The 12525-nt window shown below is 52.7% G+C and overlaps 3 protein-coding genes across 3 annotated transcripts; 1 reads left to right on the forward strand and 2 right to left on the reverse strand.

Annotated features, from left to right (window-relative positions):
* Positions 1-2445: 2445 nt before the first annotated feature.
* On the forward strand, positions 2446-4303 carry KVR01_006213 (uncharacterized protein; the record flags this gene model as incomplete). Its single annotated transcript, XM_044781708.1, has 2 exons — positions 2446-3546; positions 3605-4303. 2 exons carry the CDS (start codon positions 2446-2448, stop codon positions 4301-4303), a joined length of 1800 nt encoding a protein of 599 aa, XP_044645016.1.
* Positions 4304-7389: 3086 nt separating this feature from the next.
* On the reverse strand, positions 7390-8484 carry KVR01_006085 (uncharacterized protein; the record flags this gene model as incomplete). The annotated part of the gene is made up of 2 exons (XM_044784728.1): positions 7390-7694; positions 7749-8484. The coding sequence occupies 2 exons, from the start codon at positions 8482-8484 to the stop codon at positions 7390-7392; spliced, it is 1041 nt and encodes a 346-aa protein (XP_044644888.1).
* A 1688-nt stretch (positions 8485-10172) lies between these two features.
* On the reverse strand, positions 10173-12330 carry KVR01_005884 (uncharacterized protein). The gene is made up of 2 exons (XM_044792305.1): positions 11540-12330; positions 10173-11476 (listed from the first exon to the last, which is right to left on the reverse strand). Exon 2 carries the CDS (start codon positions 11112-11114, stop codon positions 10347-10349), a length of 768 nt encoding a protein of 255 aa, XP_044644687.1. The 5' UTR covers positions 11115-11476; positions 11540-12330; the 3' UTR covers positions 10173-10346.
* Positions 12331-12525: the final 195 nt, after the last annotated feature.

The following is a 12525-nucleotide window of genomic DNA, read 5'->3' on the forward strand; positions in this document are numbered from 1 at the left end:
AGGCCTCTAGATCTGACTTCATGGCGTCAATGTGTATTGCATATTGGTCGACGGAATTCAAATTCGCGGTCACAGAAAAAAGCCTCTCGTAAGCCTTGGAAAATAATCGCCCTAGTCGTAGGGCAGAAACGAACATGTCGAAATCAGTTTTGAGGTGTTCTTCCCCCGTTGGGATGATAGGACAGCTAACGTCGTGATCGGCGATTGACTAATTCCCTATGTTGTTGGTATACGTCGATGACAGTGTGCCTTGCAGCCAATGAGCAGGGGTAGTTTTATTGGGACGACCTACAGAAGAACTTCCGTGCATGAACGTGATACCTTTTTCGAGGAAATATATCACCCAAAATGTCCTGTAGCAAGTCGCTTCGTCCTCTTTAGCGTTTACCATAGGACGGTGATAGTCCAATGACTGAGCCATTCTTGCAGCTTCCATTGTCAGAAAGTCGCCTATTCCTAACGACGCTGCGTTGGCGCCGAATATTGCCTGCGAAATGAACAGGTGTTAATGGTATCTTTTCCGTTCAGTAGTTTTCAATCGCCACTTGCCATCGCTGTGAGTGCCTACAAGACGGGTGAATGATTAGCTAGGGGAGTATTTGGCTGATTCCAGAGTTTTCCACAAACCTGTAGGTTGAGTAGAGCCGCAGGTGGGAATACGATATCCTGTACCAGGCTTAGGGCGACTCTGAAGTAACTCCAAGCCTCACCTTGGCCCAATGCAAAGGAGCTGTCTTCCCCGACATGCTGACAACCGAGTGCGAGCACGCTGTGATAAAGTGCCCGAAATGCCGGTCTCGAGTCCCTCGTTTCGACGCTCAGGAAGCGGGATTCGAAAGTTCCCCTATCCAGGAAAGGATACAGAGGGTGGACATGCTCAAAGTAAGATTCAACATAAGACCTTAATTTGGCCTCCGAAAATGCGTCCCCGGGAGGGGTTGGTCCTGTTTCCCCGACCACTGGTGTCGCACCCTCTGATGCGCCGTTGATTCTATCATTGACAACGTTAGATATGCTTCTGATAAGATCAAGCAATTTGTTGTGGCCTAAGCGCTGGGAGATGCGGCAGATGTGGCCCTCGGAGAAATAGGCCAAGTTTGAGCTGGTCACTGAACGGCGGTCAGCCACTGTACCTCCACAAGTGCTCCGGGGCTCCTTTGGCTCCCTCGTTGAAGAGCCCGCTCAGATGTCACGTGCCAGTGAGTGCTTACAGTGATACCCATGAGTCTTGGAGACACTCGTCAGCACGTATTCAATCCTACCGATGAGATAGTCACCCACCTTGAACACACTCTGAGCATCATTGACGGGATGGACGCCGGCGAGTGATGGATTCTGCAAGATCTGGTCGATAAAAAACTCAGACGACGAGGTCGGTTTCGTGTGATCGTCTTTTGTTGAAGTCAGTGAATAATAATGCATTTGAAAGGCGACGCTGCTTGCGATAGCATTGTTCCTTACTTGGGTGGACGGCCTCGACCACTGATGAACCAGTCGAAGCTCCTGGCGTGAGTTGCTGGGGTTGTCTGATTGCCCGCCTTGTTTTGGAGAAATGGCATGGAGCTTTTCGTTTCTGAAGAAACTGTCAGCCTCCAAGACATCAAGATCATCGCCCCTTACGGTGGGGTAGGATGGGGCAGAGACTCGTCAACATACTATGCAGCTTGCGCAGGATGATGATCCGGCCACGACTGGTTTCGTCAGCCCCTGAAGTCTGTTCACATGTCGTTGGCGGGCCGTCGGGTGCTTACCTATGCACCGAACTTTCCTCTCCTTGCACAGGTTGCAGGTTCTTGACAATCTCGGCGAAAGCCCGGGGAGCCCTTGATCGGTCATCGTGATTCGCGCACTACTTGTCTGCCAGTTAGTTGTGTCGTTGGGAGGGGACAGCTCAGCTTTGAAACCGAGAACCGAGGGCAAAAATTAGCGTCGGCCGAAGCGGCGGGAAGAACGGGAAGCTAATTCATGGTCGGATTTCGGATGGTGGAGCAGTAGGGTTTCAGCGAGTCAACGTTGATGCACGCAGGGGTCCCTGACTAGCCAACTGAATTAAGCACCGCTCCACGCGCCGACGCCCAGAGTTAGGGGGTAGCATTCTGAGTTGTTTACATCACGGCCGGAGACTGGCACGCTATCCGTTCCGGCCATAGTGGGCCTACCGGTGAGGATGTATGGGGACGGACGGGGACTTAGAAGGATACCGAAAGAGAAGTGTGAGTATCCCCGTGGCCGAGGACCGAATGTAGACGGCGTCATTTATTCCCAGTTTTGAAGCCCTCAGATATTTAAGATCAAGAACATGTCGATGTATCGTTGAGAGTTGAACATCATCCATCACAACAACATCAATCCACTCTCTGCTTTTGAGATAATACAATTCATCCGCCATCCATAACTTTAACCTTAATAACCTCATTCAAACCCTGAAGTCTAAGTTCTATCAACATGTCGACAGCTACAGTCAATGTGACTCTTGGTGAAGCCCTGCCGGAGGCACAGCTTCATCTTCAGTCTGGTTCTGGACTTACAAACGCTCTCGTCGCGCTTGTCCCTCTCGCTGCCTTGCTTTACCTCATACGACAATGGGCTCTCCCGAAACCCATCCCCGGCATTCCCTACAAGCCAGATTCTGTCAAATCTATGCTAGGTGACTTCCAGGCCATCGGCAAATATCTGGCGTCAGCGAACGTCACCTATTTTGATTGGATCGAGAAGCAAGCCAAAGACCTCAACTCTCCGATTATCCAAGTCTTCCCGAGGCCTTTCGGCAAGCCCACTGTGGTGGTCAGCGACTTTAATGAGGCGCAGGACATTCTCATGCGACGAGGCAAGGAGTTTGATAGGTCATACGTCAGCGCCGAGATCTTCACGGGCATCATCCCGGACCACCACATTGTGCATAAGACAGACTCCGCCTGGAAGAGCCAGAGACGACTGTTACAGGACTTGATGAGCCCAGGCTTCCTCGAAGGCGTAGCCGCGCCGGTCCTCTACCAGACAGTATCCGATTTTGTGCGCATGTGGGAGCTGAAAGCCCAGGCAGCACAGCGCAGACCTTTCAAGGCTTCGGAGGATATTTACTACACGGCACTCGACTCCGTCCATGGATTCGCTTTTGGTCAAGATTTTAAGCACAATGCCAACCAGCCCACGCTGGAGTACCTCGAGCGCACAGTGTCAGAAGCTACCAATGCGCCAGACAATGGCGGCAGTATCGACGAGCCCATCGACTTCCCTCGACAGGAGATGGACGTAGTCATCAAGTCATTCCTGAGGATAATTGACATGTTCGCTGAAGTCCAGGGCAGCCCTATTGCAAAGCTCAAGTGGCCCATCCTGAACAGATTGCCATCGTTTGTTAAGGCAAAGGAGATCAGACAGGAAACCATTCGCAAGGAAATTCAAGGTGCATTGGAAAGGACCGAGACACACCCGGATCCCAAGACAGTGCGCTCGGCTGTGGATCACATGGTGCGCAGGGAACTCATCCTGGCAGAAAAGGAGGGCCGTCCCGCAAACTGTTTCTCACCAGCAATATTTGACGAGGTGAGTTAACCTTAAGTCATTATGCTTATCCAGACGCTAATCTCTATACTATTCACAGATCTTCGGATTCGTCGTTGCCGGCCATGACACCACCTCTACAACGATATCTTGGGGTGTCAAGTTCTTGGCGGACAACCCAAGGGCTCAGGATCGCCTCCGTGCCGCCATGCAGGAAGGATTTTCGGCTGCCAAGGAAGAAGGGCGTCCCCCCACGGTGCACGAGATCATCTCAACCAACATCCCTTACCTCGATGCCTCTCAAGAGGAGATACTCCGCTGCGCGGGCACGAGCCAAACTACTGATAGGGAAGCTATGATGGACACTGAGATTCTCGGCCACAAGATCCCCAAGGGAACCATCGTCATCATGCCCATAGATGGCGCTAGCGTCAAGACGCCTGCCTTCAACATTGAAGAGAGCAGCCGACACAGGAGCAGCCAGGAAGCCATCAAGTCGGGCAGGGCGCGACGTTACTGGGATGCCGCGGACGTCAGCGAATTCAAGCCTGAGCGATGGCTGTCTGAGAATGGCGAGTTCGACGCTACCTCTGGACCTGCCATGGCCTTTTCTCTGGGCACACGAAGCTGCTTTGGAAAGAGGCTTGCGAACATCCAGCTGCGCATGCTGCTGACTCTCATCGTGTGGAACTTTGAGCTTCAGAAGTGCCCCGAGAAATTGTCTGGCTACGGACACAAGATGGGGCTCACCACCGAGCCTATGGACTGCTATGTGAGGCTGAGGAAGATTGAGCTGTAGAGGCTGGGACAGAAGATGTATGATACTTGCATTAAGACAGGGCGTTTGCTGGGGGATTCTTTTCTTTTGTGGTTTCGTTTCTACCATACACACGGTTTCTTTTGTCTGCATCAGAGAAGGGGCGTTTAGACATTTGCATAGAGTCTTCTCCTTGTATCACAGATTGAACCAAAAGTTTCACATAGACTATTTACTACCTTGAGGTTTTATCCAGACGACTCAGTTAAGATCCATTTTCACCGAGCCTGAACTCCAGATGTCTACAGCCAGGTTTGCTTCCGTTGATCACACTCGACACCTGGCCGAGCCCTAGGTACTGTGGAACCCTAAGGGCCAACATTCTTCAACTGTGTCAGGCCCATTTAAGGTTCAAAATATTGATGGGGCCAAGACGCGAACCTTGGCCCTGCCAGTGGAAGAAAGGCCCCATATTAGGGGATAAGCATTAGGACCACTTGCACTCATATTGTCCAGCCAAAACCAGGTGTGAGTGCGGCTGTTTACAGGCTACGGGCCGACTCATTAACTTTACCCCAGCCGCCCCATACGTCACTAGATTTGCCTCAAGTGCTTTCAGTCGACATTTCGCCGCGAGCGATGAGCGCACTATTACTATTAATCATGACTGCCCAGACAATCGAGGCTTCCATGGACCCTGTTGATCAATGGCCCGGTCATCACTACCTAGTTAGGTACCATCGCGGGCTTCGCTCAAACACTGGTGGCAACACCGCATTGCCTGAGAGCCACGCATGATCGCCATGTATAGTGCAGTCGTCGTAAAAATACCTAGGTATGGCGCTGACGGCGGTTATAGACGTTATTCAAGGAGACGACCACTTCAAAAACCAAGAAAGTTACTCCGTCAGGCAAGCCTCAAGCCGGTTAGTCCGGTGGTATAGTCGATAGGCTGGGTAATATGAAATTCTATTTGTGTGTAGCAGTCTATTATCATAACAAGGAATCGTGGCCTTGGCTACAAATAGCACGGGAGGTTTCCCACACGTCTCAAACGTCCCTGTCAGCCAGGCTTTGGTAGATTGCATGTTCAGGTGCCAAGACCGCATTCACAAGGCTCTTATCTCAGCCGGTTTGTGAACATCACCTCAGATGGTTCCATCTCCCCTTGTCTGAACCGGCATACTGATCGAAATATAGGTGATATTATGCAGCTTGGCACTGAAGGTCAAAAGTCCAAGAGATGCTCGGAGCGCAATTGTGCAGCGACACGTGTGCACAGGCTTTGGTCAAGCTTTCGGGATCCCTGATGCCCACAAGGGTAACATCAGTTGGTGTCGATTCGCGGGCCATTAGCTGCGTGTGTAGCCCTATTTTACACCTGTGGGATGTCTCACATCCCTGCTCCGGTGCCGAACGCCCGAGCAGAAGTAGCCGCGCATAGTGCCAAGCATCATGGGCTAGGCCCAGAATCGTCGGAACCGGCCAAGATCTGAACTAAATGCACAATATTAGCACCTGCCTCAGACTTTAATCTTCGGTTGGGCAGATGGCTGAAGCTAAGTGCGGCCCAGCCTGGGTAGTCGTCAGCAATACATCGTCGACATTCTTGGTAGGAGGCGAATTCGCATCATTTGGTGTTGTGACCCAACTTGGCCGGCTGGCCAAAAGTGTGATGCACACATGCTTTTTTTTTTGCCTCCCCAGCACCGATTGAGCCTACGCGCGGAGCCCTCTGTTTTGAGTCATTCAGAACAATGTCCGAAACCCAGCGCGCTTCGCCGTGGCCATATTGAGTGAGCTATTTAGACCTGGCTCTGCACAAGTAGGTACGTTGTAGTATGTGCAGTCATCTATTAGCCAGCTCAGTGCTCCATGCCTCTCTAATTCCATCGTCATGTTTCTTCCTAGTGGCTCCCGTTCGTCTGGCGGAAACCTGGCCCGGCTGTTGTCTCTTTACTTTACTGCTTCTACGCTGGCACAAAGCGTGTCACTGCCCTCTAACGTCGCTGTCGACCTGGTCTTCCCTCGCAACGACACCTACAACCCGGCTGACCGATTCCCCGTCGTTTTTGCCCTCCAAGGCGCCAGTGCTGCGTGGACTTTTGGGTTCTTCTTTGAATGGCGGATCCGACGAGCCCAAGGTTGTGAGGGCGAATGCGGAATTGTTGATACCGGGCGGTTATCGGTCGATCAGGGCGAATTTGGCTCAGTGTCGTTTGGTTCGGAGGACTACTATCTCTATACGGACGAGTCGGCTTCGTTGAGTGCGAACTGGGGGTTGGGTGTTGCAGCTGGTGACTTCGAAGGAGCGTACAGCCTGGAATGGGACTTCGGCTTCCTCAGGAATTGTTCGGATGAAGGCGGGGCTTTGCAGTCAGAAGGGGGACGGACCGACTTTTCCGGAAGCAACACCTTCAGTGTGATACCTGGGGCGAGTCCGGATATCCGGACACAACTAAAGGAATGTCCAATATCTGGAGGGGCGATAGGCATCCAGGCAGACTTGAATGGCTGCCCGAGCCTTGGCGCAACAGCAGTCGAGTCCGACCCTTGCGTCGTCGAAGTCCCGGACGATATCGTTTCGAATGTGGTCGCTCAGATGGCCGCGAGCGGATCCCCAGAACAACCTGGCGCACCCCCGATACCTGGCGTTCCACTGCCAGGCGGACCACCTGGGGTTACCACAATCATCGGCTACCCGAGCGATGATCCAGAGACCCAGACAACGCCTGAACGAAGCCCTCCTACGCCTCTCTCTTCGGATCTCGATGCGTCTCGCGCGTCGGATCTTACCTCACCGACTCGAGTCGTCCCGACCACCGCCTCCAGCGTGATTTCTCCAACCGGGGGTCCACCATCTGCTTCAGGGAGCGGTCAGGCTAGCGGTAGGGCGAGTGCGAGTCCGACAACTGTCGTGGTAAGCGAATCATCAAACGCCAAGGAGAGCATTTGGCGGGTCCCTGTAGTCGCTCTGCTATCAAGCATGGCTGTATGTTTGCTGTAGGTTGTGTTCAGGATCTGGGGCTTGTCTGCAACTAACTGATGAGGTCCTTTCCGGTGTTCAACTTTGGGTTCAGGATGTATTTATCCACTGAGACTGCACATGGTACACTAACTATTAATAATCAAATACCCTCGAGATTCTCCTTGATACTTTGTTCGAGGGTCTTGTACCCATCCTGGCCATACCACTCCCTCAGCAGTTTCGCGCCCAATTCGTTGGGCACCTTGGTGAGATCTCGCAGCTCATTGGGGTCAGTCTTCATCTTGGACGCGTCGACATCCGGCCTGACCTTCTTGATGGTCTCGATACATTCACTGATGTTGAAGGGATACGAAAATGCGAAGATACGCTCATTCTTGAGAGACTCATCTAGCACCGCGGCACAGAGGTGCAGCCTTGCGTCGTCGACTACATCGACAAAGTATTCTAGGGTGACTGTTAGTTGGACCTCCGGCCCACTTCAATTCGAGGGAGACTCACGTGGGGCCGGGGGCCACGACAAGGTCCCCTCCTTGAACAGCTCGATTGGCATTGCCCCCGTAGCACCAGCAGAGCCCAGGACACGTCCGAAGTTGGTGTCTGGAAGCACGGCATTGGCGACAAAGGATGGTTTCTCCTTCTTCACAAAGTCCCAGAGCGCCCTTTCACCTTGGGTCTTACTGGCCGCATACACAACGTAAGAGTAGGCGCTTGGCCCGACGGCAGTGCCCTTGGTCTTGGCCGCCTCCACGGCCTCGTCGTCCCACGTTTCCGTGGTTACGACGATACCCTCGACGCCTGGCTTTGGCAGTAACGCCGCGGTAGCCGAGCTTGTCAGCGTGAAGCGCTTGACGCTGGGCTCCTTGGCTGCGGCCCGCAGGAAGTGCTCGGTGCCGGCGACGACGGTGCTGATGACAAAGTCGGCATCTTCGCTGAAGGTCGTGTCCGAGGCGGCGTGGATGATGCTGTCGACCCCCTTGACTGCGGCGTCGATCTCATCCGACGGGTGGGAGTAGTCCGAGACCACGGCTGTGCTGTAGTTTGGGTGGCCGTCATGCTGTGCGACCGTGGCCTTGCATTTCTCGCTCGTGCGGGCTGTCCCGCGCACGCGGTAGCCGAGACTCAGTGCCTCCCGAACAATGTTGGAGCCGATGTAGCCGGATGCCCCGGTGACGAGGATGAGGGTGGAGGACGGGGCGAGAGCGGGCTCCCGGAGCAGCTTAATTTGCGACGCCATTGAATGGTTATTTGGAAAACATTGAAGTCAGGCGGCTGTGGCTTTATCAATGCCAATATTGCACAGAACGAACGCGGAATTCTATTTCCAGCAGGCTACATTTGTAATATCACGGCGGAGTGAAGCAAGATAAGAGTCTACCCTGTCTACTTAAGTACCCAGTCAAGCTCATGACGCAGCGGAGCCCAGAAGGTCCGGGACCCTTGGACGCGATGCCACCAGACCCAGCGTAGTGCCATCAACGATGGGGATTATACGCTCCTCGCCATCGCTAAGACAAGCGCTTGAAGCGCTCCAGAGGGTGATATTTGGCTGGTCTTATTGGTAAGCTCCAACAAATTTGGTGCGGCACTGGTAAGGCCAATCAACCAATGCAATCCCTGAATCTCGAGCCAACCTGCATGATCTGGGGCCAGGGGTCCACTCGCCAGGTGGCATCCTTCTAACGCGGAGCGCTGCCAAATATGAATGACGAGTTGGACTTACTAATAGGTCAGTTAATGCCATGGCTCGCTACAGACAGCTGTCCAAGGCAAGCTATGCCTGGAATCATCCCGGTTACCATGGCGATAAGTAATTTAGGACTCACATCAATGCGTCGAACCCGGGACGGGCATGTTCTTATGGGAAGTCATGAGTTTCAAGGTGTGAACAAGAAGAGGGGGAAATGATGTAAAACATTGCACTTATTTTACGTCCAGATGTAAGCACTGGCCTTCCCGTAGGGCCGGTACAGGCTGGGTTTGAATCTGACCCCGGGTCAGGGGACAGTCGTTTAAGAACAAGCTACCGTAGTCTCGCCGCCGAAGCACTTGCTCGGGTGGGACTAGGGACCTCGGGACTCTCGCACATTGCGGGATTACATTCCCGGGAAACCCTCAATGTCTTCATAAATCCTACAGCCTCTGCAATTAATCATATGAAGGCTTGAGCTGGTGAGAGTTGCCGATGACGTATATCGTGAACACGTCCACGACGATATTTCGAGACGGTGAACCTGACCATTGGGAGACTTCAACGGGCATCAATCCATACCAAGACAGAACTAGTTGTATTTGAAAACATGGAGATGATTTGTGCAATCGATTTGTAGAAGATTAACACAAGAATGGTATAATTTGACCGATAAGAGCAATATTGCCAGTTCTGGGCCAGAGTCTCCCCATTTGTATCCTTGCTGTCGACCTACAGACTCGCATTTGGAGCCATCATGGTACCCCAAACGTAATTCTCAGTTATTGCATGGTCTCGACGAAACCAATTAGACTTTGAAAACGACAAAACTCAAGTTGGGCAGTGAAAGGATGAATGCTCCCCCAGTGCTGTGGTGAAGCGGACCCAAGTCGCTGTCAGTTGTAGACAGCGAGCGGTGTTTCTATTCAAATGCTGCCAGATTGGAGCTGAGAAGTCTCCAGGTATGATAATTGATAGAGGGTGTTATTATTTGCAGGTCAGCATCGAAGCCCGGCAAGGTCGGCGTCCACTGTTTGTCGCGTATGTGTGCCAGGATAGGGGCGCCGGTTCCCAATTCCCCGATGACTCTGTCGGAAGTTCGCTCTACATGTCATTCTCAAATTTGGTAAACACGCAATGGAGTGAGTACACAGAACACGGTTGGCTTGTCCATTTCACTGTGCATGACTCGGAAAGCTGGATGAGGTTCAAGAGAAACGATGTGATTGTACTCCCGGCCCGTCAATGAAGTCAGTTCCGGATGCATTATTCATGAGGCGCCTAACTAGGTAATATATCGGACCATCTACTCAAACTTGAAACTCGTCCACAACTCTTGATACTGTCATCAGTCTTCTTGCTCGTCAAAAACGTGAAAATTGCTATCGATCGCGCAGATCCTCATCAGCTTATGCTGGGCAAAGAGGAACTTTGATGACCTGGTCGACCTCCAAGGAGCCTGGGTCCACGCCCTGGTTGACAGAAAGCAAGGAGTCCAGCGTGATGCCCAGCTTTGACGAGATGAGGAAAAATGTATCTCCGGCGACGATGGTATAGGTGCCGTTCATCTCGGCAGATGGTACGACGCAGGTGGCTGTGCCGGCCGACGCCCGGCAGCTCTGGTTGTCCACCTCCGCCTCGCATACCTCGGTGGGGATGATCAAGACCTGGTCGGCGAGGATGAAGTCGGGGTTGGTTATACCGTTGGCATTGGCGATATTGCAGACTCCCGAGTCGAACTGGAGGGCGATCTTCTCAAGCGTGTCTCCGGCGGCTACCGTGTAGTTTGTCGACGGGCCGTCGACACATGTGCTGTTGTCGTCTCGGCGGAACTTCGGCACGGCATCGCCGCCTCGGTTTGTGACGTCTGTGGTGCACGACTCCAATGTGCCGATGCTGGTGTCGTTGAAGTGGAATTCAACTGGGGTTGCGGTCGCGCAGCTCGATCGCTTGGCGAGGAAATGGTGACCTGAGCCGGACGGGAACGCTGTGGCCAGCGCGGCCATGGAGATGGCGGAGAAAACCGCGAAACGCATTTTGACAGTGTTGGTGAATGTCTTGGGTGATGAACTTGTTCTGAGGACTTCGATCGTAGGGGTCAAAGCGAATGAATGCTGCTGTTGTTCAACGAGAGACTGTGAAGAAAAGACTGTGAAAGAAGCCAATGACTTGAACATTCATCAAGCGGTTGGAGGAGGCAGCTCTCTCAATTATATACATAAGCTTCTAATGATGCTTAGAGTGAGGCCCCTTTTTCTGCTGAGCATCAACGAGCATGATGCTCGGCTTTGGCAAGTTAGAGGCTATTTTCAGTCACAAACCACGGACAGTTTACCTCCCCGTGCGGATTTTGCGGCCTCCTCTGAGAAACCGTGTCTAATTGACTTTCTTAGGCTATCCTGTTTCAGGGAAAACCTTATGCTGCGGTCTCCTGCCAAGTGCGCATGAAGACGAGATGCCGGTCTTTACCCGATGCGTTCGAGCGCCCCATTCCTAGCCCCGAAGGCGCTCAATGTCTTCGACACAAGCCGAACCGGATCTCCCGATTGCAAGGCGCAGTGTCAGCGTTTCAGACATACCAGCCATGAAGGGGGCATCTTACAGAACGAGCAGCCTGAGTACAGCGCTCCCGTTTGGACCACATACTCCTGTCTCAGCGCCCCTGGAAAGTATGAATATGAAAATGGAGAACAACTCCGCCGCATGGTAAAGGAGCACCATTGCAAGCTGTCGTCTCTCCTGTAAGAGATTTTTAGAAGAGGTCCCGTTTTTCCTCGGAAGACACGGAAAGGTTAATAATCCATGCCATGGGAAGACGCCGCATCAACAATACCAACCACCAGATTTACACTGCAAGAGCTGAGTACAAATCAAGTCCCTTGAGGGCCGTGAGGGCTGCCAAATTGACGCCGACACCGTCCTGGACTGTTTCGTGATGTTCGACAAAGACATGGGGCTGCTGATCTTGCGGCTCGTCGGGGTTGAGCACGAGTTCACGGGTGCGAAAGACAGTCGCTCTGGGACCAAGGTCACCAGCCTCGGGTCTGTACTGCGGCGGCATGGTAGTGAGTATCATGAGAACTGTCAACCAAGGTTGGGAGATGACAGAAGAAGAAAGGGTAATTTCAGCAGTGCAAAGAAGAACGTGAGGAGCTTCCACAAATTAGCCCAAGCCCAGAGTCGTTGGGGATGCGTTTTTCTTTTCTTTGGTCGAACCCCGCTGACACTGTATCTATCACTTGATAGACTTCTTGACGGACCGAATCGTCTACCACATATCGTGGAGTATGTTCAGCATGTGAGGAAGAGCATCGGCCTTGCTGGTTGGAAGCATCCCTCACTACATCGCACTTGCAGTTGCTGGCTGTCTCTTGCGTGTGCCGCACTGTGCACGGCGTGGCATAGTTCTTGCGTGTGCCGCACTGTGCACGGCGTGGCATAGTTCCCGAGCCAATAGTGCCAAACTCAATAAGCACTCCGATGCGATACTCTGCAGGTCAGGGTATGAAGCTTCGATATTCGAGATTGTGCATTGTCCGGTTGACGAAGTGTGGCTCGACGTGCGTTCCGAGTCTTGGGTGGTTTTGG

The sequence above is a fragment of the Diaporthe batatas genome (assembly GCF_019321695.1).
Source record: "Diaporthe batatas strain CRI 302-4 chromosome Unknown Contig00006, whole genome shotgun sequence".
In the NCBI taxonomy this organism is placed as follows: Eukaryota; Fungi; Ascomycota; class Sordariomycetes; order Diaporthales; family Diaporthaceae; genus Diaporthe; species Diaporthe batatas.